Source organism: Myotis myotis, unplaced genomic scaffold (genome assembly GCF_014108235.1).
Source record: "Myotis myotis isolate mMyoMyo1 unplaced genomic scaffold, mMyoMyo1.p scaffold_m19_p_6, whole genome shotgun sequence".
Classification (NCBI taxonomy): Eukaryota; Metazoa; Chordata; class Mammalia; order Chiroptera; family Vespertilionidae; genus Myotis; species Myotis myotis.
Genome location: NW_023416368.1, coordinates 28034027 through 28061594, shown reverse-complemented (window position 1 = coordinate 28061594; position 27568 = coordinate 28034027). Strand labels below are relative to the sequence as shown.

The following is a 27568-nucleotide window of genomic DNA, read 5'->3' as shown; positions in this document are numbered from 1 at the left end:
ACTGGGCCAGGTATAACTTTAAAAAGTATGTGACGTTATTTCCCAAGTTTAAGGTATTACATAGAATAGCTCCAGAAGAGCGTTGTAGGGAAGACACAAGATGATATTTTAATCATCTAAAGAGACAGTTTTCCTAAACCACTAGCAACCGGGCAACTGAGCTTTAAAAATCTAGAGCTGAGCAATGGGTTTGGGATCTCTTCTGAGGATGACAAAAGTGTTCTATAATTAGAATGCGGTGATGACGGCATTGTTTTAGTATATGTGAATATACCAAAAAAAACAATAAATTGTACACTTTAGATGGATGAACTGCATAGTATGTGAATTATAGCTCAACAAAGCTGTTTTAAAAATCTAGAGTTGGGAGATTCACATACCTGGCATAAAAAAAGGTCAAGTCACGGATATGTAGCATTAAGGCTTTATAATGCTCTAATTCTAGTAATACAGACTGTATGCATGTTTGTTTTGGTGTGGACTTGAAATATAAAGGATTGAGACCTATAAGGGGTCTAGCTCTTGGATATTAAAAGTACCACTAAAGGTCCAGTTTATGGTTATAGAGATGAAAAATCATTTAAGATGTTATAAAATGAGGCTTTATTTCTTTCCAGACAAACCAGGGGTGGGAGGGGGGGGGGAGATCCTAGTTCTGCACATACTAGTTATTTAGCTTTAGATGAGTCTCTTAACCTTTCTGAACTCCAGTGTCCTCATCTATAAAATAAAGATAATACATCCTTTCAAAATTGTTGAGATTGAAAACTTAGGCATATAAACTGTCCGTACTCAATATAAAGTACTCATAAAAGCACAAGTACTCATAAATATTTGTTAAACTAATAAATGGTAATATCAGTAATTCACCATTTATTAAGCATCCCTTGTGCCAGATACTGTAAAAGGTGAAAAGATACAGCTATGCCGCATGTCAAACTCGGCTGGCCACGAGTTTGACATGTTTGTGCTACACAGAGTACCACAGGAGACAGACATGCAAAAAAATGATATACAAGAAGTAATGGGAGCAGAGGGAAAGAAACACCAAAGCCAATCTGGAAGACTTCATAGAGGTGGTGATGGTTGATCTGAGAACTAAAGATTGAGTAGTAATTTGTTAAATAGTAAAGGGGAAATATAGAGGATCTTGAAGAAAATTCCATGCTGAGGAATAATGATATTACATTATTGCTGAACTTTAAAGCATGTTTTTAAAATAGACAGTCTTTGCAAGAGATAAAGTGAAGCAAGTAGGCAGGAATTAGATCATGAATTCCCTTTAGGCCAGGCCAAGGAGTTTTTTATTTTATTCTGTATCAGCGATAGTCATTGCAGAATTTTGAACTTACATATGTATGATGTCATCAGGAGTTTGTTTGTTTGTTTGTTTGTTTTAGAGGGATTATTCTAGCAGCCATTAGTGAGATGGATTGGGGATATTGATACTGGAAACAAAGAGAACAGTTAGAAGGCTATTATGATACTTGAGGAAAAGATTGGTAAATGCTTGAACCATTCCAGTGGCAGAATAAATGGAGGGAGGTATCATAGTAAAATCATCAGGACTTGTTGATTGACATCATATAGGCAGTCAGGGAGAGGAATGAGTCAAGGATGACCGTACCTGTTCCAACTGAGGGAGCTGGGTGGATGAGGTGTCATTCACTGAAGAGAATCCTGGCATAAACACCTAGTGGGTTAGCCTGATTTACATCTCCATCGTTCCCAGGAGAAGAGGTTCAGATGTTTTTGTAAAAGAACATAGAAAGCAGATCCCCCGCCCCTCGCCCCCCTTTGAGACCAGAATGTTGGTTGCTGGCATCACCATAGTCAGAGGATATTCCTGAGGATCAAGGGTTTGGAAAAATATAGGGAGGATAAGAAGCCCAGGTTTTGCCACTGGTTTTGGCATCTACCGGTAACCTAGGTGAGGATTCAAATGAGTTCAGAAATATGTCCAGATCAGGTTATAGTTTGCAGGTAACTGCAGTGTGAAATGAGCTGTTTCTTCATTTGTGCAAGGTGGTCACCAGGCTCCTGGGAGGGTCTGGATCAGGGTCAGGGTGGAGTGACATCAAGTCTCCAGCTCCATGGGGCCCCCTGGGGCTAAGTGAAAAGCTTGCTCTTTTGAAATAGCCTCTGTTGGTAATTAACAACATAGCAGGCATACCATGGTGTCAAATAAAGGGGATTTGTAGGCACAGTGCTGTTGGTAGCTTGATCTCAATCGTTCACGGGGAGCTATTAAATCTGTGAACATCAGCTTTCTGCCAGGTAGTGAGATCTAACCCTTAGCATCTCCCAGACACAACTGATTCTTTACTGGTTTGGAACATCTCCCTTTCCTGGCTTCCTCTACTCTGCTTCATCTCCTCCCAAACTGTCCTTGAAATGAATGAATGGTAATTTAGTATATCACTAGCAAGCGTCTGAATAAAAGAGTTTTGGTTTCCGCTGCGCCTCCTGGTACAGCAAAAAATGTGTACCGCATAAATTTAATTGGCTACATGAATGTGGAAGCCTTTTCTGCAAAGAGGTGGCTACGTTTCTGAATAATCTGAGAGAGGCTGAGTTCTGTGTACACGGCAGTGCTTCTAATTAGCTGTTGCTCTGATACAACTGGACTGAGCGGAAGCTACTCATTTAGAATATTGGGGGATGACAACACTGGCTTGAACAAAGTGACCAGTCTCCAATGGCTACTCCTCTCAGGGCTGCAGGTTGCTAGGGCTCTGGCTGTTTTCCCCGCGGAAAGGGGGCGGGGAAAATCGGTGTGTTCGAGAAAAAAACCACGGCACGTACTAGTATCTGTTGTCCGCCTCTCCATAGAGGTAATAATAACCCGTGGAAAGAAAGGCTGTTGAGCGGGAGAAAGGTGAAAAGATGGGTGTTTTTTGTTTTGGGGTGTGTGTCTGCTTTTTCTCCAATGCTGCGACGCATTAACCCTGCCGCGATTGGGATGTTCTCGGCTCAGCCTATTGGCTGAGCCCAGGAGCCGCTGTCCGCCAATCGCGTGGTGGGAGGCAGACAAATCTACCCCGCCACCAGCAAAAAACGGCGCGTAACCCTTGCGGCGCCGGCCGAGCCGCGCCAGAACTGGCGCGGGCAAAGGGAGATAGGTGTCTCCAGCTGCTGTGGCTGTTTGGGGCGGGTCGGCTTCTTTGGCTTCTCAGGACCAGGTAGAGAGCGAGCTGGCGGCAGCAATGCTCCGCGAGGTGAGAAGCTGGGTAGACATCTGCCCGGGGGCTACCCTTTTGTTCCTCTGTTGCTACCTGGGTTACGTTTGTGGGCAGATCCGCTACCCGGTCCCAGAGGAGTCCCAGGAGGGGACTTTTGTAGGGAATGTCGCCCAAGATTTCCTGCTGGATACAGAGAGTCTGTCAGCCCGAAGGCTGCAGGTCGCGGGAGAGGTGAACCAAAGACACTTCCGTGTGGATTTGGACAGCGGAGCCCTGCTCATCAAGAACCCAATTGATCGAGAGGCACTGTGTGGGCTCAGTGCCAACTGCATCGTGCCCCTGGAGTTTGTAACCGAAGGGCCTTTGGAAATGTACCGAGCGGAGGTAGAAATCGTGGATGTGAATGATCACGCCCCCCGATTTCCTCGGCAGCAGCTGGACTTGGAAATTGGGGAGGCGGCTCCTCCAGGGCAGCGTTTCCCCTTGGAAAAGGCTCAGGATGCAGATGTGGGGAGCAACTCCATCAGCAGCTATAGACTGAGCTCCAATGAACACTTTGCACTGGATGTAAAGAAGCGCAGCGACGGCAGCCTGGTCCCAGAGCTGCTCCTGGAGAAGCCTCTGGATCGGGAGAAGCAATCGGACTACCGCCTGGTGCTGACTGCCGTGGATGGAGGTAACCCTCCCAGATCCGGCACCGCGGAGCTCCGGGTTTCGGTGCTGGACGTGAATGACAACGCCCCAGCCTTCCAGCAATCCAGCTACAGGATCAGCGTGCTGGAGAGCGCGCCCGCCGGCATGCTGCTCATCCAGCTCAACGCTTCCGACCCGGACCTGGGTCCCAGTGGTAATGTCACCTTTTCTTTCAGTGGTCACACCCCTGACCGCGTGAGAAACCTCTTTAGCCTGCACCCCACGACTGGAAAGCTTACCCTCCAGGGGCCCCTAGACTTTGAGAATGAGAATTACTATGAATTTGATGTTCGGGCTCGTGATGGGGGTTCTCCGGCCATGGAGCAACATTGCAGCCTTCGAGTGGACCTCCTGGATGTAAATGACAACGCCCCCCACATCACGGTGACCTCAGAGCTTGGGACTCTCCCAGAGAGCGCGGAACCTGGCACTGTGGTGGCCCTGATCAGCGTGCAGGACCCCGACTCAGGGTCCAATGGGGATGTGAGCCTCCGTATTCCTGACCACTTGCCATTTGCCCTCAAGTCCGCCTTCAGGAACCAGTTCTCCCTGGTGACTGCTGGGCCCTTGGACAGAGAGGCCAAATCCAGCTATGACATCATGGTCACGGCTTCTGATGCTGGGAACCCTCCTCTGAGCACCCAAAGGACTATTTTCCTCAATATTTCAGATGTGAATGATAACCCACCTTCTTTCTTCCAGAGGTCACATGAGGTGTTTGTTCCTGAGAACAATCGCCCAGGGGACCTGCTTTGCTCCCTCGCAGCCTCTGATCCAGACTCTGGCTTGAATTCGCTCATCTCCTACTCTCTCCTAGAGCCCAGAAATCGAGACGTGTCGGCTTCCTCCTTCATCTCCCTGAACCCCCAGACAGGAGCTGTTCATGCTACTCGATCCTTTGACTATGAGCAAACACAGACACTGCAGTTTGAGGTGCAGGCCCGGGATCGGGGCAACCCACCCCTTAGTAGCACCGTGACAGTTCGTCTATTCGTGCTGGACCTCAATGACAATGCGCCAGCTGTGCTCCGCCCTAGGGCCCGGCCTGGTTCCTTATGTCCCCAAGCACTGCCTCCATCAGTTGGTGCTGGTCACCTAGTCACAAAGGTGACTGCTGTGGACTTGGATTCAGGTTACAATGCTTGGGTTTCCTATCAGCTCCTGGAGGCCCCAGATCCCAGCCTGTTTGCAGTCTCTCGTTATGCTGGGGAGGTGCGGACAGCTGTTCCCATTCCAGCTGATCTCCCACCACAGAAGCTGGTCATTGTGGTGAAGGATAGTGGTACCCCACCGCTCTCTACCTCCGTTACTCTCCTAGTGTCCTTGGAGGAAGATGCTCATCCGGTTGTCCCTGATCTTCGAGAATCTTCAGCTCCAAGGGAAGGAGAATCGCGCCTGACCCTCTACTTGGCTGTATCACTAGTGGCAATTTGCTTTGTCTCCTTTGGCTCATTCGTGGCTCTGCTCTCTAAGTGTCTTCGTGGGGCTGCCTGCGGAGCGACCTGCTTTCCTGCTGGCACCTGTGCATGTCTCACCCGCTCTCGAAGGAGGGAGGGGCTTCCTCCTTCCAATGGGATCCTCCGAATCCAGCTAGGGTCAGATGATCCTATCAAGTTTGTTGATGTGGGTGGTCACTCTCATGGCTGTACACCCTTGGCTTCTGCACCCACTCGGAGCGATAGCTTCATGATGGTGAAGTCGCCCAGTGCACCTATGGCAGGGGAGCCTGTTCGCCCAAGCTGCCCACCCTCTGATCTTCTCTATGGGCTGGAGGTGAGATCTTTGCAGGCTCAGTCAATGCTTGAGGGTTATTCCGACCCAGGCATGTGGTTGGGCCGTGTACCAGAGAGTATTGGCCTCTCTGTGAGAGCCCGTAGTGATGTCACCATTTTTGTGAGTGGTAACTGTGTGGTAGATTCTGTGCTTTAGAAGTGTTTTGTGAATTAACCAGGGAGTTGTCGAAGGTTAATACTTGGGTTTGGGTTAGGACCTTATCTGAGAGTAAGAAATGCAAGTAAATGATCAAGAGCCAGGGAAGCATGCTGCAAGAATGTGGGAGCATAGAAGACTATGAAACACAAGGGTAGGGAACACTGGACCATCACCTAAACCCAGGTGGCTGCGTTCTCTACTCTTCCGGAATGAAGGGGCCAGATTCTGGCCTACCTTAACTCTAGATTACCATTCCCCAATGGGTTGAGGGAAACATACCTTTGCCTCACAGTATCAAGTACTCCCTAACCCACTGTGAAGGGAAGTTCCTGCTTGGAATCTAGAAGACAGCACAAAGAGGAAAGAATCAAGGGAGTAGAGGCATCTTCAGGACTCCCAATCAAGTCCCCACTGGGATTTGAGTTAGATGCAGTAGACTGGGGCAGGGGAGCATTACCTCTCTGGGGGAAAAAGCAAAGAGTGAAATCACTTAATGTCAGAAATCTGGTTTACAGATGAGGCATGCATAGAGATAGCTATTCTGAGGGTCTCTAAGTAGAGTACTTCTGAATTGGTGAGACCATAAAGCCTAGAGGCCATGCCTAGTTTCTAGTCACCCTTCTGGTGACCTGAATCTGTCCTAGAAATATTTCCCCTACCATAAGCTGTGATGCTCATTCTATAGCTCAAGTCTGGATCTCAGGAAAGCTGAGTGCTATAGTCATCAGCTGGCATTGAGATTCCTTAAAGCATTGCTGGAAAGTCAGAGCAAGACTCTACATGATCCTAACAAATCTCTCTTCTCATGTCAGCAGTGGTTAGCAGGATGGGGGTGGGAGGGCGAACACATGGGCTTTGCCTCCCCCATAAGGACAAACTTTTGTTGGTTCAAGCAAGTAGTGGAAGCTTCTGAAATCATGCAGGAAGTTGCTGGGACAGAACACTGAGAAGTTTTGTACCACTTTGTCTTTCCTGTTGAGCACCATCTGAGCTGTCAAATTTTGCTGCCAAGGGGGCTGAATCAACCTGCAGCACGAAATAAGTGGGGATGTAGGAGGCTTCTGTGACACAGATTTGCAGCCTGTTCCTAAGGTTTCCAGGACTGAGGAGACTTCATAATTGGTTGAGAGCAGACAGACTTTTTGGCCAATCAGACTAAGAGCTGAGGTGGGGGATCTGCTCTTCTTGCCCGCCTCTCCTCCCCCAGCTCCCCAGCTCCACTCAGATTTAATTCCCTCTTCCCCCCCACCCACCCCCGCCATTCGGTGACTAAGAGGAACTGCTGCAGGCAGACAAACCTCAGAGCAGTTTTTAAGAGGCTGGAAGGAGACACAAGAGATTTCAGCTGCTACATTCCAAGCCCTGGGTCTACCTTGGAGACAGGACAGCACAGAGTCAGTGTCCAGGAGGGACTTCTGGGTCATGGGGCCCAAGATACCCCCACAGCTCGCTGGGAAATGGCAAGTGCTGTGCATGTTGTCCTTGTGCTGCTGGGGCTGGGTGTCTGGGCAGCTTCGTTACTCAGTGGTGGAGGAGTCTGAGCCGGGGACGCTGGTGGGAAATGTTGCTCAGGATCTAGGCTTAAAGGTGACAGATCTGATGAGCCGTGGACTGCGGTTGGGCTCTGAGGAAAAGGGGCACTATTTTTCCCTGAGCTTGATGAGTGGTGGTCTGGCAGTAAATCAAAAGATTGACCGAGAGAGCCTGTGTGGAGCCAGTACCAGCTGCCTGTTGCCAGTCCAGGTGGTGACCGAACACCCACTGGAACTAATCCGTGTAGAGGTAGAGATCCTGGATCTCAATGACAACTCTCCTAGCTTTGCCAGCCCTGAGCGAGAGATACGCATCTCAGAATCAGCTGCATTGGGGGCACGATTCCCACTAGATAGTGCCCAGGATCCAGATGTGGGCACCAATACTGTGAGCTTCTACACTCTGAGCCCCAACAACCACTTCTCTCTGAATGTGAAGACCCTAAAAGATGGGAAGCTGTTCCCAGAGCTGGTGCTAGAGCAGCAGCTGGACCGTGAAGCTCAGGCAAAACATCAGTTGGTGCTCACTGCTGTGGATGGGGGTGTCCCAGCCCGCTCAGGGACCGCCCTTATCTCTATCACGGTGCTGGACATCAACGATAATGCTCCAACCTTCCAGTCCTCAGTTCTTCGTGTGGGACTCACAGAGAATGCACCCATGGGTACACTGCTGCTCCGCCTCAATGCCACTGATCCGGACGAAGGCACCAATGGCCAACTAGACTATTCTTTTGGAGACCATACATCTGAAGCAGTGCGGAATCTCTTTGGCCTAGATCCTAGCAGTGGAGCAATCCATGTGTTGGGTCCCATAGACTTTGAGGAGTCAAGTTTCTATGAAATTCATGCAAGGGCCCGTGATCAGGGACAACCAGCCATGGAAGGCCACTGTGTGATTCAAGTGGATGTGGGGGATGCCAATGACAATGCCCCAGAGGTACTACTGGCCTCTTTGGTCAACCCGGTCCTGGAGAGCACACCAGTGGGCACAGTAGTGGGATTGTTTAATGTGCGGGACAGAGACTCGGGGAGGAACGGTGAAGTGAGCCTTGATATCTCTCCAGACCTGCCTTTTCAGATTAAGCCCTCTGAGAACCACTACTCACTGCTAACCAGCCAGCCCTTGGACCGTGAGGCCACATCCCACTATATCATTGAGCTGCTGGCCAGTGACGCAGGCTCACCTTCCCTGCACACACATCTCACCATCAGGCTCAACATTTCCGATGTTAATGACAATGCCCCCTACTTCACCCAGCAGCTCTATACTGCTTACATCCCGGAAAACCGGCCTCCAGGCTCCCTTCTCTGCACTGTGGCTGCCTCCGATCCAGACACCGGGGATAACGCCCGGCTCACCTACTCCATCATAGGGAATCAGATTCAGGGAGCCCCAGCCTCCTCCTTTGTATATGTCAACCCCGAGGATGGGCGGGTCTTTGCCCAACGCACCTTTGACTACGAATTGTTGCAGATGATGCAGATCCTGGTGGGGGTGCGAGACTCTGGCTCTCCCCCGCTGCATGCCAACGCCTCTCTGCATGTGTTTGTCCTGGACCAGAATGATAATGCCCCGGCTGTGCTGCACCCAAGACCCGGCTGGGAACTCCCAGCCCCCCAGCGTCTCCCTCGCTCTGCGCCTCCTGGCTCCTTGGTCACCAAGGTGACAGCTGTGGATGCGGATGCAGGCCACAACGCATGGCTCTCTTATTCGCTGTTGCCACAGTCCACAGCCCCAGGACTGTTCCTGGTGTCGGCACACACGGGTGAGGTGCGCACAGCCAGGGCCCTGCTGGAGGAGGACTCTGACACCCAGCAGGTGGTGGTCCTGGTGAGGGACAACGGTGACCCTGCACTCTCCTCCACGGCCACAGTGCTCCTGGTTCTGGAGGATGGGGACCCTGAGGAAATGCCCAAATCCAGCGACTTCTTCACACATCCTCCTGAGCGGTCAGACCTTACCCTTTACCTCATTGTGGCCCTCGCAGCCGTCAGTCTGTTATCCTTAGTCACCTTCACCTTTCTGTCAGCTAAGTGCCTTCGGGGGCAGGCAGATGGGGAGGGGGGCGCGGGCGGGTGTTGCAAGCGCCAGGACTCGCCCTCCAGGGACTACTACAAGCAGTCCAGCCCCAACCTGCAGGTGAGCTCGGATGGCACGCTCAAGTACATGGAGGTGACGCTGCGGCCCGCGGACTCACAGAGCCACTGCTACAGGACGTGCTTTTCACCAGCCTCGGACGGCAGTGACTTCACCTTTCTAAGGCCCCTCGGCGTCCAGCAGCCCTCAGCCCTGGCGCTGGAGCCCGACGCCTTCCGGTCCCGCTCTAACACGCTGCGGGAGCCGAGCCAGGTGAGGGGCTCAGCGCGATCCGCGGGCGGCAATGGAGCAGCTGCCCGGCCAGATCTTAGGGGCTTTGAACCTGCACCCACCCCGCTCACACGAGCTCGGCTGCTAGCTGCTAGCGGCGTCTCACCCGATTGTGGGGACCATTCGGACAGGTTGCGCGGGGGCCAGAGGTGCGGCCAAACAGGGATGCGGCTCTGAGCCCCCGGGAGGTGTGGGGCGATCGCGTCCCAGGGTGATAGGACCGCCCCTGCCTCCACAACTCCGAAAAGGCTGGGGCCCCGGCGACCTTGCCAGCGATTTCCGCGGGGGTCGGGGTCCAGGCTGGAGGCAGTCACAGACCCACGGCCACAGCCAGCCGCCTAAGTTCCCTCTTAAGTTTCTCCCAACTCCCGGGATCTGGAACTTCGCTGTTATTCTCAGCCTTCCTTACTCCCCCATCCAAACAAGCATCTGTGGACAGGCAGGGGCGAGCGCGCAGGGTTCCCGCCGCTCACGCCCTCGCACTGGGGCTGGGACTCGCGCCGCCCACACTACCAGCTGCGGGTCACACCACAGGCTGCCCCTGAGCCCTTCACAGCTTCCCTCCGTCCCGCTCCCTCCGAGGTACTCACCGCTGACTGCGCACCCTGGTGACAGTCCCAGGTCATGCCGGTGCTGTCCCGGGCCGGACCGGTCGCCTCCGGGTGGGCTGGGGCGTCCAGAGCGCGGGAGCGAGTCCGGGCGCTCAAGGTGCGGTGGCTGGGACTCTATGACCCACGGGCCGGCCGATCCCGCTAGGCCTCCAGCCCAGAAGCCTCGGCCAGGTGGTCCGAGGTGCCCTGGGGTCCGGCCCCGGGAGAACGAGGCAGCTGCTGTAGGATCCGCAGCCTGGGACCTCAGTGCCACCCGCAGCACTGTCCTCTCGCGGGAAGTGGGAGCCTGGCGCACCCGGCTCTGGACGCGCAGAGATCGGTGTTTGGCTCCGTCGTGACCACATGTGTCCAGAGATCTCAGACCTGGGCTTTGGGGGTGACCAAAGTATCGGAGACTTTGGCACATCCTCCCTTCTCTGGCTGATGGAGAGCCACAGCCTCTGCCAGGTGCCAGGGTGCCCTCATGTATGGAGAAACTATAATAGTAACAAAGCATAAGGTGCCACAACTCCAGGAGCTTTTATTCACAATATGTCTGTGCCTCACCCTGCCCCCACGGAATTAGAATCATATTTTGGAACAAGACCCCGGTGAGAGTGTGATAGCTGACTGGGAGGGCTCACTACACACCTCCTCTGAGAGCCACATCTCATTTGCTCCTCCAACACTTTCCTTGGAGAGGTACTAGCATCCCCACCTCAGGACAGTTTCACAGCGGTCACGTGACTTGTTCAAGTCCTCCGGTAAGTGATGGAGGAAGACCTAAGCGAGGTCTGCCTAATGCCAGCAGAACTAGGACACTGGAACGCTGGAGGACAGCAGGGATGTCTGCATCTGCTGGGATGGGGTAGAGGTGGGTCTCCCAAGTGGAGAAAGGTCTCCTGGGGCTCCTTATCCCAGAGCGGCCCTAACGGAACAAAGGTGGACCCGCGTCCTTTTGCAGGTTTTGAATTTCGCCCAGCTCCTCTCCTCCGAACTGTCAGGATACCTGTGTCTCCGTGTAGATTCTGCTGTCTCTACAGATACGGTGGCTGAGGGTGGGCAGCCCCAGACGGTGCTGGTGACTCCTGTTGCACCTGGGAGGCTATGTTTCTGGGTTCTGCTCACATCACTGCCACCTGTGAGGCTCCGAGTGAGTCATTTGGCAGCCATGGGTCTTCCTTCTCCCCAGTGTCACCGGAGATGCTCACACCTCCTTCTCCGCTCCTGGGAGTGAGTGTGAGAATTAGTTACTAGCACACCCCAGAAGGGTGAGGAGAAAGCTCAGGAGTGTGTGTGTGATGGGATGACACACCCCCGGGAGAGGCTGGGAGAGAGGTGGCTGGCCAGAGTCCCACGCTTCCTCCAGGTGGGAGATGGCTCCAGATTGGCCCCTCCGGAGCCCTGGAGACTTGGTTGGCTCTGCTTGGAGGCTGTGGGAGCTTGATCTCTGCTGGGCTCCATCCAGCAGTTTCTGTCCCAGACAGAGGAGCCTTGTTCTCTCCTCCTTAGACACAGTCATTGTCTGGCACCGAGTTATGGGGGCGAGAGGTGTCCTGGGGCTTGGATGCCCTGCAAAGGCCCCGTCTGGCATGACTCCTAAATTAATAATGTATTTAGCTGTGGGAAGGGACCCTTGATTGCCAAGGGCCTGGAGGAGGCGTCCCTCTGAGTATGTTACAGCACAACCTGGCACAAAAAGGGTTACCCAGGCAGCAGCCATCTTGCTGCAGCGGAAGCTTTGTTCCCAGCTGAGGAGCTGAATAAATTCTTTCTGGGGCTGGCAGGGTTCTCAACGGCCACATTTGGGGGCCTCCTCTGCACCCCTCCCCTCGGTTCTGGGTTCTGCGGAAGACACTTTAGCCCTGGAGTCTCAGCTCAGAAGTCTGGACTGGGGGCCAGGGAGGAAGGGGCGGTTTCTTTAGCAAAGGGATCCGGGTTTGCTCACTGTGCTCAGATAAATGTTTTTATCTGTCTCCGTACCCCCTGAAACCTGAGGTATATTTTGTCTCTGAAGATGAGTCCCCCCACCCCCCATCTGACACCAGTTTCTTCTCTGTGTGCACTTCCCTCTCTGCCTCCAGGCCCATCCCCAGGGGTCGGTAACATTCAGACTTCTCCAGGGTACTCAGCCCATTTCCCTCTGTTTTCTCCACAGCAAGCCCCACCCAACACGGACTGGCGTTTCTCTCAGGCCCAGAGACCCGGCACCAGCGGGTAGGTGACTGCCTCTCCAGCCCACCCTCTTCTCTGCGGCATTTTCTCAGTGATGACGTGAGAGGGGATGGGGGAGGGCTCAGCATTTGCTACGAATGGCTTCTTCCCTCAGTTCCAGATTTCAGGGAGGTTCTGGTGTCCTGGAGGCTCTTACACAGATCCCAGAGGGAAGAGGCTATTTTGGAAGCTCAGGTCATGTGCTCATCCCCTCTCTTCTCCCACCACAGGAAACCTGTCCTGTCTCCTGGGGCCTCTGTGGGACCACAAGGTGGTTTTAAGGTGGTCTCTGGGTAGGGGAGGGAGCTTATTAACCCATCTACTGCCTACATCCCCCCACTCTGGATGGAGCTGGGCTCCATCCTGACCTGGGGTTCAGGCCGAGAAACCTGGGGCAGGAGGAGGAGAGGAGGAGCCTGCAGGAAAGAGCAGAGGAGGAGAGGGAGGTCGGGCAGCTGTGGGGGAAGGGAGACAGCACAGCTGGAGGTGGGGCTGAGGAGGGAGAGCTCTAGGGCAGGTCTTCCTGGCCCTGACCCTCCTCCGGGCCACCCTGAAGGCCCCCCACTGGTTCTACCCTCTCAGTCCAGCAGGCCTTTTGTCTCTGCCACTCTCTTATCTCTGCACCTGCCCCTCAGTCTCTGTCAGTTTACATTCTCGGCCTCTCCCTTTTTCTTGGTCTCTATCTCAGTTTCTGTATTTATTGCTGCCTCTCTGTTCCTACCATTGTATCTACTGGCGTTGATCTGTGCCTCACACTACGCCTGCCATGGCTAGGTGCTCAATAAATGTGGAATCAATGAATCAATGTGACTTCCCAGTCACAGTCAGTTCTCCTTTTCTCTCTGTCTCTGCCTCCCTGTCTCCATCCTTGATCTCTGTTCTGTCTCTCCCTCTTTCATCTGTTGCTAGTGTCCTTGTGTTCCTCTGTCTCCAGTTTTTGTTCCTCCATCCCTCACTATTTCTGCTGTCCTCTCTATGCTCAGCCTCTGTGTGTCTGTCTCTCTCTACATGTCTCTGTAACTGTGGTCTGTCCTTTTCTGCCTCACTGAGTCTCTTTCTCTGTTTCTCTTTATTTATCTCTCTCTGTCTCTATTTTTTATCCTGTCTTTTGCTCAGTGTCTCTGTCTGTCTCTCATTTCTTTGGACTTGTGGGCAAGCCAGCACACACATCGTCCCCACCTCTCTCCCTCCCCAGGCCCCTCACACACAGAGCCTTTGATCAGTGCTTTCCAACACACACCCTCCCATCTAGGCTGCCCCAGCTGCTCATTTCAATCTGGTATGAATTCCTGCTGAGACAGGAACCCCCTGTGGGTGGGGGAGGAGGGAAATTTCAGCAGAAAGACCTTCAGTTGGTCTGAGGGGAGTGAGTGGGCTCTGGGCCAGGCCTCCCTATTGGAAGTCAGGAGCCTGGAGGAGTCCAAGGATCCCTGGAGGAGGGGGGGGGGCAGAGCTTAGTCTGCCTTCCTGCCTCCTCGCTGGTCAGACTCTTGCTGCCCACAGTTCCCCAGATGCTACAGATACTGCGCCCTCACTGCCACAAGAACCCAGGAGACCTTGGTATAGGATGGAGACTCCAGCTCCTGGGCAAGTGCAGTCCTGCCACTGGTATTAGGATCTCCAGGCACTTCCTAGAAGGCCCCTAGAAGGCAACAAACCAGATCCTTTGGACTGCGCTTGCCCTGTCCTGAACCCAACTGTCCCCTTCCTCCCCACTGGCCTTGCCAGCCTTCTCATCCATTAGGTCATTCATGTATTCATTCAAAAAATATTTATTGAGCATCTACCATGAGCTAGTCCCTGTGCTAAACACTGGCCTATAAAAGTGAACAAGCAGACATGATTCTTGAACTCATAGGCTTTCATGCCAGCAGAGAGGACAGAAAATGAACAGCAAATCACACACAAAAATGTCTAGTTTCAAATCATAGCAAGTTCTGAAAAGAAGAGGGTAATGTGAGTGTAGTGGTGGAGGGCGTAGAGAAGGCCTCCAGGAGGAAGTGACATTTGAGCTGGGGTGATGAGAAAGAAGTACAGAGCAATTTGTGTCCCCTTTCCCCACCCTCCTCCCAACCGCACCTCAGGACATATACTAGCCAGGGCAGAAGTCATTGCTGAACCTGGAGGTCCCACCAATTGCTCTGGGTTGCGCACCTTACCCCTGCCTCAAGTCCCTTTTCATCAAATGAGAGACTGGGTGGCCTGACATACAATGCGGGAGCTCTTGGGGAAATGGAGAAGGCTCAGGAGCTCTCCCGGCCAGATGGGGATGGGACAAACAGTTCTGATCCAGCTCCAAATGGCCAGATGAAATAAGCGTTAGGGGCCCAGTCCAGTAACTGCAACTTCCCTTCTTCATTCAATAAATAGTAAGACCGACTGTAGGCCAGGTAGTGTCCTAGGTATAAAAAGACATACTCCCTGTTCTCAGGAGTTTACAGTATTGAGGGAGACAAATACTAACCAAATAATCACACGCGCGCGCGTGCACGCACACGCATGCACACATACACACACACACACACACATATATGATTGCGGTTCTCATAAGTGCTATGAAGAGCAGTGCCTCGTAGTGAGAGCATAACATAGGGATCTGACCTGGTCAGGGAGCAGGAGGATGTCCAGGAGGAAAGGAGGCTGTGTGGGATCTGAAGGATGAATATGAATTAACCAGCTGCAGGAAAAAGTTAAGAGCATTCCAGGTAGAGGGAAGAGCATATGCGAAGGCCCTGTGGTGATCAACAGCATGATGGGGCGTTTCCTGCGCAGCCATCCTGATGAGTAAATTGGAGTGTGGGCACGAGGAAGGGAGATTGCTTATTCAGTCCAACCCTGGTTCCAGCCCTCCACTGCCTTTCTGCCCCATTTCCTTCCCCACCACCCTGGCTACTGGCCACCAGGTTGAATAGGGCTCATGTTGAGTTCCTCAGTAAACCTGGTTCAAGTTCAAGCCAGCACTGGGTCTCATTGCCTAGACAAAGGGGGGAAAGACCCAAGTTCTGCAGTTCTTGCTTGCCAGGCGCTCTTCCTCTCCACCTTTTGGCTTCTGACCCCAACAGCTGTTGTCTGGAGGTCTGAATCCTGCAAGCCAGTTTCCCCTTCTCAGGCTGTAACCACGCCCCTCCTTGCAGCTGTTCCCAGCCTCTGCACAGAGGAGACCGTCCCCACTCAGCTTCCCCTCTCCCCACTCTGTTCTCTTTAATGGTTTCCCACTACCCTTCCCTCCTCCCCACCCTCCTCTGAGAGACACCATCCCTGCTCTCATTCAACAAATTAGCAATTGTTTTTAAAATAATTCATGCTCATTATGGAAACATGAGAAATAGAGAACAAAATTTCAAAGAAAAAGTACTCATAATTTCACAACCCAGGGAAAACACCACTAACATTTTTTTTAATATGAAAAATTTTAAATCTATACAAAAGTAGAGAGAATAATAAAATGAATTGTTTATGAATTTGCTCACAGAATACTGAGAACTTTCATTCCCAGTACCTGGTATATTTCTCACCATTTTTTTTTCTTTATAGTAATTAAAATCATACTATTCATTTATTTTTTCGGGGGGGTGGTGTTCTTTGCAATATAGCACAAAAAATTCCCCAAAGTCTATAAAAAATTATTGAAAAGTCATTTAATTGTTGCATAATAGCCCCAGATATAGGGTGGGGGGAAATAGGTTTATAGTTGTGAGTATGTGAAACACAGAGTTTACTCTTGTATTATTATTTATTAGTTATTGTATTTTTTCCATATGAACAACTGTAAACCTACTTTTCCCCCAACCCTGTATATGTATATTTTTAAATGCTGATAGGTTTTTACTGCACTGAAAAAAAAATATATATGCATTTATATTTTATCATTTAAATCCAGGCAGTTGTCAGGAGTGACTTCCCCAGGTTTCTTCTTTTTTAGGGCCTGATTCAGGAAACATTTTCTCAAAGCCCAGCCTCTGGGCTGCTCCCCACACACACCCAGCACAGCCGGATACAGGCTCCTTAGGGCGAGCACTGTATCTATCATCTCTTAAGTCCCAGGGCCTGTCACAGGCACTGACACATAGTGGGTGCTTGGAAAATGATCAATTAGATGTAGTCTCTCTCCTCCACTTTTATTTTTCATTGTTTTCCAAATTCTGGAAGAGTCCCCTCTACCTTCTGCCGGGGTCCAGGCCTCCCTGCTGAAGCCCAGTGTGGTGTTGGAGTCACCTTAGGACTATTTCAGTTGCAGCTCTGACAGTTACCAGCTGTGTGACTTTGGGAAAGTTTCTCAACTTCTCAGAGCCCTGATTTCATCTGCTGGAAAAGAGGGAAGAGGGATAATCATAACACTTAATGCACGTGGTTCTGAGGCTGAAATAGATGATATATATATATATCCCAGTCAGCCCAATGTCCAGAAATAGGAAGCTCTCAGCAAATGGTTCAGAAAGCAGTCTCTCCCACTTCATTCATCTCCTTTAAAGAGCTGGCAGCCTGCCCAGGTGCTTGGCCTCCAACCTTCAACAGTTTCCCTAGAATCTTCCAGCCCACCCTCCTTCCACTCACCTTTATTCCCTCAACACCACTACCCACCTCCACAGGGCATCCTCCTAACCTGGTATCTGACCCTATTTTCTACCTCACAGCCCCAAAGCTCTTCCCCTGGCTGTCCCCACCATCTGCTGTCCCCACTCTGTCCCCATTAGGCCCTTCACCTAGGCCTGAGCCTGCCTCAATCCTGCGCCCTCAGGCAGGCCCACAGCAGCTCTGTCAGGCTTGAGTCAGGACTTCTGGAGAGAGAGGTGGCTGAGGCCCTATCACTGGGCTCTTGTCCTCCCAGAGGTAACCCAACCCTCAGTCCTCTCACAGGAGCAAGAGTGCTCTTTAAATACCTAAATCCAATCATGTCAGCCCCTTTTAAACCTCTCAGTGGCTTCCCAGAGCTCTTAGGATGGGACTAAAATCTTTAGCGTCTGCTCTGCAGGCCCAGGCCCTGATACACCTCCCCTGGCGGGACCACACTGGCTTTCCTTTAGTCCTTTAAACTCACCGCCAAGCTTCTCCCACCTCAGGGATGTCACTTCCTCTGCCCACAACACCACACCTTCTCCTAGATGACTTCATTTGACCCCTCAATTTTTTACTTTGAAATGTTTCAAATCTATTGAAAAGTTGAAAGAATAGTATGATGAACACCTGAATACTTTTTTTTTTTAATGTATTTTTATTGATTTCAGAGAGGAAGGGAGAGGGAGAGAGAGATAGAAACATCAATGATGAGAGAGAGAATCATTGATCGGCTGCCTCCTGCACACCCCCCACTGGGGATCAAGCCCGAAACCAGGCATATGCCCTGACCAGGAATCGAACCGGTGACCTCTTGGTTCCTGGGTCAACTCTCAACCGCTGAGCCACACCCAGCTGGGCCTGAATACTTTTTTTACCTAGATGCATTATTTGTTACTATTTTAAGGTTATTATTATTATTTATTATTTATTTATTTATTTTTTTAAAATATATATTTTATTGATTTTTTACAGAGAGGAAGGGAGAGGTGAGGGATAGAGAGTTAGAAACATCGATGAGAGAGAAACATCCATCAGCTGCCTCCTGCACACCCCCTATTGGGGATGTGCCCGCAACCAAGGTACATGCCCTTGACTGGAATCGAACCTGGGACCCTTAAGTCTGCAGGCTGACGCTCTATCCACTGAGCCAAACCGGTCAGGGCTATTATTATTTTTTAATGCAAACATATCCAATTAAAATTTCAGAATAAAGGCTGAACTGCTTAACTCAGTAAAAATGTTTTTTGCAATTGTTCAAATGAATATAATGCTTCCAAAATGCTCTTTGGAAATTCTTGTAAATTTCCTTGCTTGCTTCCTTGCTCTACTGCCTTTGTTAATATTTTGCGCGCGCACACTCACACACACACACACACGCACACACACACACACTCACACTCACACACACACTCACACACACACACGCACACACACACACGCACACACACACACGCACACACACACGCACACACACACACGCACACGCACACACACACTCATGCCTTCAGGTCTCCCCTCTCCTGTTGCCAAATCCTCACAGTGACCTAACACTCTCCATGACCTTTTCCCATCCACTCAGGCACCAAATATTTACTGAGAACTTGGAGTGCCCGATGATGCCAAGGGTCCCCTAACAGACTGTGTGTGTGTCAGGGTGCTTCCCCCCTTTCCTCAAAAATGGAAATGATTTAATCCTTGAAAATTCAAAAAAAGCTGGAAATAGTCACTTATGGGAAAAACCCAAGTTGGGAGAATTCCTTAGGGCTCTTTTATGGGTTGGCATTTTTAACCATTGTGAGTCACTCCTTGCTTTTCTCAACAGTTGGAGCAACTAAAGGTCTTAATTAGGTGCTGCAGTAGGAAGCACGAGACAGCCTTGCATTCAGAGCTGGAGCTGGTGGGCTTAGGGATCCCCCTGACAGTCTGTTTATTTTACCAAGGCAGAGGTTGGGAACGGGCGTGTCTTCCCAGGCTTTGCTGTGAGAGAGCTTGAGGAACTAGGGAAGTGCCTCCTTGGAAAAAGTGATAGCAGAATATCTGGGAGAGGCTGGGGGCGTTCTTATAAAATAGGAGGGGCGTGTCCTTATGTGCCCTGGATTTTATCCTGAGGGTTTAGCAAGCCTCCCTGCTCCAGGAGTTCTCCCTCCCCACCCCCTTGTCCCTAGGTTCTCACCCCTTTCTCTGGCTCCCATATCTTTCCTTCACTGCCCTGGGGAGAGGCCTATCTCCCTCATGGTGACAGTAAGCACTGCTCTCTCATGGGGGGCGGGGAGCAAGTCACAGTTTATCCTGTCTAAGGGCCCCAGTGTCTGAGACATGCCTGAGACAGTGAAGAGCTGTTTGGAGGACTGACAAATGGGGTGGGGGGGGAGGGGGCTGGCTTCTGAAGGATTATAGAAATTACCCACTACCTTGCTGAAAGGGAGGGGGTCCTGGGGATAGGGGGGATAGGGTACTGGATTTGGGAGCCCTGGAAGAGGACAGGAAGGGTATGAGCTAAGCTGGCTTGGGACACTGTGTTCACCATCCCACTCTCTCTCCAGCTCCCAAAATGGCGATGAAACCGGCACCTGGCCCAACAACCAGTTTGACACAGAGATGCTGCAAGCCATGATCTTGGCCTCTGCCAGCGGTGAGTTGTACGTGTGTGTGTGTGTGTGTGTGTGTGTGTGTGTGTGTGTGTGTTAAGATGGGTTGGGAGACCTGGGGCTCTGGGCATCCCATAGCCACATGCCTTGACACTGGCTATCACCCTGCAGAATTTCTCTGGGTCTTTCTGCTGGTTCTAAGGGATTCATCACCCCAAAACATTAAGCCAGGTTGAGGAACAGCTGAGGGATTGGGTCCTGGGATGCCACAGGGGAGTGAACAAGGAAAGGTCCATCGAGGACATGTGGGGGGTGGTGCTAGAGAGTCTGAAGGGAAGAGCATCAGTCTGATCCCAGCTCTGCCACTTACCATCTTTGTGACTTTGACCGATTTACTTAATCTCTCTACACCCCAGTTTCCTCAGCCAAGAAAATGGGGCAGCAACCTCAGAGGGCTGTCCTGAGGACTAAATGAGATGATACCACAAAGCACGAAGTACTAGGTCTGGCACATAGGCCCTCAATCCATGGATGTGGGGGAGGGGTGTTCCCAGCAGAGAGAACAGACTCCGGATATGTGAGACCCCTTCTCTTTTTTTGCTTACCCACCCTCAGAGCAGGGTTTTTGTTTTCCCACGAGGCTAAGGCTAGCAAAGAACTTCACATGCAATAGAGATTCTGTTGATGGTTATTGTCCCTGAAAAGTCACAAGGGTCCTGCACAGGGGAAGTAGAATGATAGCATTACTATTGAAGAGCGCAGGGTTTGGAGGCAGGTCAACATGGATCCAAATTCTGGCACCCCTGTGCACTGAGAGTCCTCGGGCAAGTTACTAACCCCCTTTGGGCCTCAGTTTCACTGACTCTAACAGGGGCACAGTAATAACAGCTCTCATTGTGGCGTGATAGAGGACCTAATATAAGACCTCAGCACAGAATTAACAGAGAGTAAGGACACAATATAGAGTGGCCAAGACTGGTTAATTATTATCTTTATTGATCCATAGGAGTGGATAGAAGGCCGAATTAGAATAGTGCCCATTAATAAGGCCTAGCGTCTGGAGCAGCACATCTGGGCTTCTATGGAGGATGGTGGGGGATTAAGGCACTGGCCTTCCATAGTCACTGGAGGGCTGGTGGGTAGAGAAGCAGATCAAATCAGAACAAGAATCGCCATAACCACGCCCCTGTGCCAGGCACACGCCAGACAAGCTCTATGGGCCTCATGTCCGTGAACCCTCTCAGCAGCTCTGCGAGGCAGGTCTGATTACTTCCACCTGACAGACAAGAGACTAAGAAGTCACTTGTCCACTAACCTGGCCCAACTCCCAAGTTGATGTTCTCTCTGCTACAGTGACCCTGTCTGCCTTGAGATCCAGCCTCTGTTTCCCTTTTAGCTGAGTAAATCGAGGCTGAATTCTCACTGCCCTGTATTATTCTCCAAGATTAGGGTTGCCAGGTAGAATACAAGATGATCAATCAGTTAAATTTTGACTTCAGGTAATCAACAAATAATATTTTAGCATAAGTAGGTCCCAAACATTAGTATTGGGACATACAGCACTAAAAAATTGCTTGTTGTTGACCTGAAATTCATATGAACTGGGTACCCTGTGTTTTTACTTGCTAAGTCTGGCAAGCTTCCTCCAGATGTCTGTGAGGCCGAGTGGGGCCAGGACTGTGGTTAGGAAGGGGAAAGTGGCAAAGGCGACCAGCATTCCGGATGGAGTGGAGTGCAGCCCAGAGAGGCCAGATGCTGAGTTTGAAAGAGGGAGGCAGCTGGGTCTGGGGAGAGGCCAAGTTGGGTTCTTGAGGGAAGTAAACAGGCAGTCAGGTATATTTAGCTCTTGTGGCCTTGAGCCCTAAGGCCAGGAAGCAGGCTTTTTAGCCTAAATCCACATTTTAAAAACAGAAATGGAGTATTTATGGCCCCAAACCCTCTCAGAAGGTCCCCTGGGTCATTGCAGGCCGGCCTCCCTCTCAGGGCTCCCCGCCTCTGGCCCACACAGGGCCTGACCTGAGTGTAAGCCTGGGCTCTGGGGAACAGACCCTGAGGGTGGAGGTGGCAGGGTCAGGCCCTACTCTCACTTTCACACCCGCTTCCCTGCCCTGGAGCCAGAGAGGTTCCTGGAGTCCAGCCCAACCAGGCCTGTGGGGCTGCTGAGGGGGAGTAAGAGGGAGAGAGTAAGTACACTTGGGAGGCTTCTTAAATAAACATTTCAGGGAGGAGGTGTGCTCTCAAGGAGCCTGCGGTCTGCAGTTCAACTGGCTGAGGTCTCGCTTGACCAGGCCTCCTGGACTGCCCTAGAGTTGCTGCCCCAGCCCTGGGTGGAGGGCAGGAGGCAAGGGGAGATTATGGTGCCTGGAGCTGTTTCCCCAGGCAAAGCTGGGCTGGAGAGGAGGCCAGTACCACTTCCACCTCCTCCAAACCAGAGGATGCCCAGGTTCTTCTTGCTGCTCTTCAACATCTGTTTCTCTTGGACGAGGGAAGATGCTGGTCCCTGCCCAGTGTGGCTCTTGCAGGGGTAGAGAGAGGGGCCACTGGAGAATACATTCTACAGGTCAGAGTCTGCTCCCCAACTTCTTCCCCACAGATTTACAGACAGTGAAACTAGGGCCTGACTCAAGCAGGTCACGGTCACACAGCTCCTTAGTGGCAGAGCTGACCAGACAGAAGCGAAGTGGCAGCCTCTTTCTAGGAACATTCTTCTCCCTTCAGGTCCAGCTCACCTCCACTGCGCCTCACAGGGCCTGGGCCAACATCAGGCCTGTGCCTCTGGGAAGGAGGCGGCAGGGGCTGGCTTAGTCATTTGCACCCAACCTGGTGCTCCTCAGAGATCTTGGGTGCCTGTAGGTGTGGGTGGGCCTGGCTTCCAGTTACCCAGTCAAGCCTTTCCTTTATTTCTGTTTCTCTTTCTCTTCCCCCTGTTTCTCCCAAGTCCTGTCTCAATATTGCTCTCCCTATCGCTCTCACTCTCTCTCGCTCTTCTGAGTTCTGAAGTCTCCCCTCTGGCCCTTAAATCACTCTTGAATCCTGGCTCTTAAAGCCGGATCTGGCCCCCTCCCCCATCCCCTCTGTTCCCAGGCTGGAAGAGGGCACGTGGGAGGGGAGGGGGCGGGCAGTCAAGGTCCCAGTACCCTCCTAGAGTGAATTAGGGGAAACCGAGAAATGTTAGCCGAAATGTTAGCCAATGAAAGGGCTGGGGGAGGAAAAGGGAAGTGGCAGCTGCTCCCTCCCTCCCAGCCCATCCTCCCCGCCCCCTGAAGGCCCTCTGATCTGGGGATTGGGGACTTGAATTGGAGGCTGTAGAAACCTGAGCGCTGGAGTGAGGAGGCGGAAAGACCCAGGCTCATCCCTCCTTTCCTTCTCTTATGCCCCTCCCCCATCTTGTGCCGTTCTTTGAAATATTTCTCTCTCTATTTCTCAATCCCTGGTTGGTGTCCCAGGATTACTCAGCCTCTCCGGCTTTAGTCACCCACTCTACCCACTCCCTGGGTCCCCGGGGTGGGGGCCGAGGGAGGCTGAGAGGAAAGCTCTCGTCAGCCTGGCTGGGGCTGGGCCGGGCATTCCAGGGGCTTTAACCTGCCCACTGCCAGGGGGCTCCAATACCCTTGTGAACTCAGCCATCAGAACGCCTGGCTCCTTCCCCATACACACACACACACACACACACACACACACACACACACACACACTCAGCAGTGACACACTGTGATGGCAACAGCAGCTAACATTGCACATGTGCCAGGTGCCTGGGCACTGGATAAGCACTGTCTCCTTTTAAGCCTCACAAAAACCCACTTCCCCACCTTCAACGTGAAAACAAATCACCTTGTTAAAATGCAGATTCAGAGAGTCTGCATTTCTTTTTCTTTTTTCTTTTTGTGTTTTTATTGATTTCAGAGAGGAAGGTTAGAGAGGAAGGGAGAGGGTTAGAGAAATAGAAACATCAATGATGAGAGAGAATCATTGATTGGCTACTTCCTGCACACTCTACGCTGGGGATAGAGCCCACAACCTGGGCATGTGCCCTGACCGGCAATTGAGCCATGACTTCCTGGTTCATAGGTCGGTGCTCAACCACTGAGCCATGCTGGCTGGGCATGAGAGTCTGCATTTCTAACAAGCTCCCAGGTGGTGATGAGCCAGGGCCAGCATTTGTACTTCCCTGGAAGCCTGTGTCTCCTGTACAGTGGGGAGTTGGGCAGGGCACTGGCTCTGACACCATGAGCCTGTCTGGTCCCGGGATCATCTACTCAGCCTCATAGAAGACTGCTCATGCCTATCTTCTGTCCCCTCCTTTACCCTGCGAGGATTGTGGAGGGCCATGCTGCTGCTGCTGGTGATACTCTGCATACACTTAGGCCTCACCCCTGCTCTAACCTGTGCTGGCTGGGGTGGCTGTGGCCTAGTCTTTTACCTTCTGAGCCTTGCTGTCCTGATCTGTGAAGTAGGGATAACACCACAGACCTCACTGGCTTGCTGCGCTGAGGTCAGGAGCCATCATGCACGTCTACCATCTAGCAAAGTGCTTGGCACAGAGCAGGCGGCAGTCGCTATTCTGAAATGAATGCCTGGAAGAGCACCCCCTCCTGACTGATAACAGAACCACTAACTGCCTACTCTGTGCCAGGCCCTGGTTAGAGGAGGAAAGGATGCACAAAGCATAGTTGAAGGTCCCCAGAAGCCCAGAATCTAGTGTGGAAACAGAGAGGCTCCCTTGAGAAGGGCTAGGACAGGATTTGCAAGCCACCTCGGCGCTAAGAGAAGGAACAGCTAGCATACTCTAAACCCTTACCTTAAGGGAATAGGTTAAAAGAGCTCGGAATCAAAGTTAGCCTGTTAGTCCAGAGCCCCTTACCTCTACCCTATGTGGTAGAGATGGTCTTCCCAGTGGTCAGGGCTGGATGTCTTGCAGGCATTCATTAACTGCTTGTACTGTTAAGAGTGGCAGTTGGGCCCTAACTGGTTTGGCTCAGTGGATAGAGCGTCAGCCTGCAGACTGAAAGGTCCCAGTTTCGATTCCGGTCAAGAGCATGTACCTTGGTTGCAGGCACATCCCCAGTAGTGGGTGTGCAGGAGGCAGCTGATCAATGCTTCTCTCTCACTGATGTTTCTAATTCTCTATCCCTCTCCCTTCCTCTCTGTAAAAATCAATAAAATATGTTTTAAAAAAATCAATAAAAAATATTTTTTTTAAAAAGAGTGGCAGTTGGGACCCACGGTTTAGCCCCTGACTTTCCTGTCTCTGCAGAAGCCGCTGATGGGAGCTCCACCCTGGGAGCAGGCGCTGGCACTATGGGCTTGAGCGCCCGCTACGGGCCCCAGTTCACCCTGCAGCACGTGCCCGACTACCGCCAGAATGTCTACATCCCTGGCAGCAACGCCACACTGACCAACGCAGCGGGCAAACGGGATGGCAAGGCCCCGGCAGGTGGCAATGGCAACAAGAAGAAGTCTGGCAAGAAGGAGAAGAAGTAATGTGGAGGCCAGGCCTGGAGCCACTGGGCCGCCTCCCCCCAACCAGCCCAGCCTCTCCCTACCTGGATCCAGGACTGGGATTTTCAGGGCTCACCCCCAGGATCCTGGTGGGGCCCAGGCCATGCTCCCCTTGGGAAACAGAAACAAGTGCCCAGTCAACACCACCCTTTCTGTCCCCAGGGGATTGAATATGCAAAGGGAGTTCTGCTGGGAACCCCCATCCAATCAATTGCTGTGCCCATGGGGGTAGGGGGGTTAGTGTAGACATCATTTATCACACCTGCTTTAGTTAGAGCTGAACTCCTCCATCTTCCAAATTCAATCAGGCCCAAACGTCCCCTGCCTCCCTCCTACCTATGCCACCCCAGCCCACTCTTTTCACAGCTCCTCTTTTTTGAGTAAGGTGGTTGGGGTGTTGAGGTACCTGGTGACCTAAAAAGGCTCATAATTCTGAAGAGTTGAAAGGGCATCGTGACCTCTTGGCCTCTCCTTCAATTCTGAAACTCCCCCCAAAGCATGGTTTGGTGCCAGTCCCTTCACCTCCTTCCAGAGCCCGAGTCCAAGCTCAAGTTTTAGGAGACATGGTCACCATTCCATGGTAGTGATGCTTGCTGGATTTAGGGAGGGCATTTTGCTACCATGCCTCTTCCCAATGCCCTAGGGACCAGTTTTTTGTTTTGTTTTGTTTTGTTTTTCATTGTTTGATGTTTCCACTGCATGCTGTGACTGCCCCCTCCCCAAACAAGAGACTCCATTGCATGTTCCAAGACCGTATATGGTGGTAAAGTAAAGAGGGAAGGGTGTGTATGTGGATGGGGAGAGGGAGGGTGGATAAATCTTGACCCATTAGTTAACAGGGTCTTGCAGGAGGCTCAGTATGTTCCCAGGGTACTGACCAGATCCCCAAATTCCAGCCATAAACCAGGCACCAGGCTGAGCCCTCATCTACCACATACATACAAGGCTCCACCCAAGCAGCCAGCTTTGGGCTGAGCTACCAGCACCAATGGATTTAAACTGGCATTGCAGTCTAAGGAAGTTCTGAGCAGGTTTGGGACCCGGTTCCCTGGAGAGGTCAGAGGGGCTCTGTGGGTTCTGGGTACTCTAGAGGTGCCCCCTAGTGGAACGATCAGTGTGTCCCCTCCCTCCTACCCCAGCAGGAAGGGAGGGCCAGCTAGGCCATTCTTGGTCCCTGGGTTGAGGAGGCAAGGGATTAGAGTAGGGACCAAGTGGACAGAAATTCTCAGCCCAGGATCAGGCTTCTCCGCGGGGCCCCTGCATTCCCCAAGCCTTGGTCCTTCACCTTGCCAGGTGCCATCTCTTCTCTGTGAAGGCCACTGCCCAGGCCCTCAGTCCACCCCCTAGTGGCCAGAGCCTGGTTCAAGTCCCCAGTGCCTCCTTGTGCATAAACCTTCCCCCGGCAACCCACTTCTGCCTCCCTCTCCCCAGTCCCGTTCATCCAGCGGGGCTGTGCTAGAACCCCACCCCCGTCCTTACAGTAGTGTAGAGACCCCCTGCCTCCCTCTTTGGCTGGTGTAGAATAGCCAATAGTGTAGTGCGGTGTGCTTTTCCGTGATGGCGAGTGGGCAGCGGGCGGCGGGCTCCGCGCAGCCGTCTGTCCTTGAATCTGCCTGCGGTGGCCCGTGCTGTGTTTTGTGCTGTGTCCACGCACTGCGGCAACCCCCTCCCTGGTACTGACTCCTATAAGCGCTTCTCTTTGCATAGTCACGTAGCTCCCCATCCCTTTCCTGTGTCTCACGCAAGTTTTATACTCTAATATTTATATGGCTTTTTTTCTTTGAAAAAAAATAATAAAAAGATTTCTTCTGAAAGGTTGAACGTTTCTGTGTAAGCGATGGCGGCTCCTGACAAGTTTGGATGACGGGATGAGCTGAGGAGTGCACGCTGGAAGCCTGGGATCGGGAGGCGATTATGGTGTTTGCATCTTGGTTTTGTGTCATTGCCATGAGTCTGTGTGACTGTTTATGCTTGCAACACCGGTGTGCATATGTAATAGTGTGCGATTGACGGTAACTCTGCTGGTGGATCTGTATGCCGTGTGTGCAATCGGCTTGCGGGTTCATTGTGGGGGAGGGGGTATTTGAGCGTGGCGTGTCAGTGTGCAATTGAGCGTGCCGTTGTCTCCGTTACGGGTCTAAGCTCCAGTCTCCAGGCAGAAGAGGAGACCCGCGCGCGGGGGCGGAAGCGGGTTGGCGCCTGGCAAACTGCGCAGAAGAGGGGGCGGGGAACGTCTCCTTAGTGCCCCCCCTTCTCCGCTGAAATCACCAGCCCCAGCGCCCTAGCGGGCGTCGCGGGAGGAGGCGGGGACTCTCCTCTGCCTGCTCCCCTCCTCCCCTGCTGCCTGGGTGTTTGGGAACACCGCGGGAGTGGGAGGGAATGCCGGAGGCGATTCTCTGAAGGCCGAATCTAT

The 27568-nt window shown here is 52.0% G+C and overlaps 1 protein-coding gene across 21 annotated transcripts in view; it reads left to right on the top strand.

Moving 5' to 3' along the window:
* The window catches only part of LOC118657761 (protocadherin gamma-C4), a 143298-nt gene extending 116325 nt beyond the window's left edge, over nt 1–26973 (top strand). For 19 of the 21 annotated variants that reach the window (XM_036312294.1, XM_036312297.1, XM_036312292.1 and 16 more), the window contains exons 2-4: nt 12456–12514; nt 19612–19700; nt 24911–26973. In XM_036312294.1, coding sequence (XP_036168187.1) covers nt 12456–12514; nt 19612–19700; nt 24911–25137 — 375 coding nt within the window. In that variant the 3' untranslated portion in view covers nt 25138–26973. Of the gene's footprint in view, nt 1–682; nt 5649–7068; nt 9690–12455; nt 12515–19611; nt 19701–24910 lie in introns of those variants that run through there. The other 2 variants (XM_036312281.1, XM_036312279.1) reach the window with 2 other exon arrangements.
* The last annotated feature ends 595 nt before the right edge of the window (nt 26974–27568 follow it).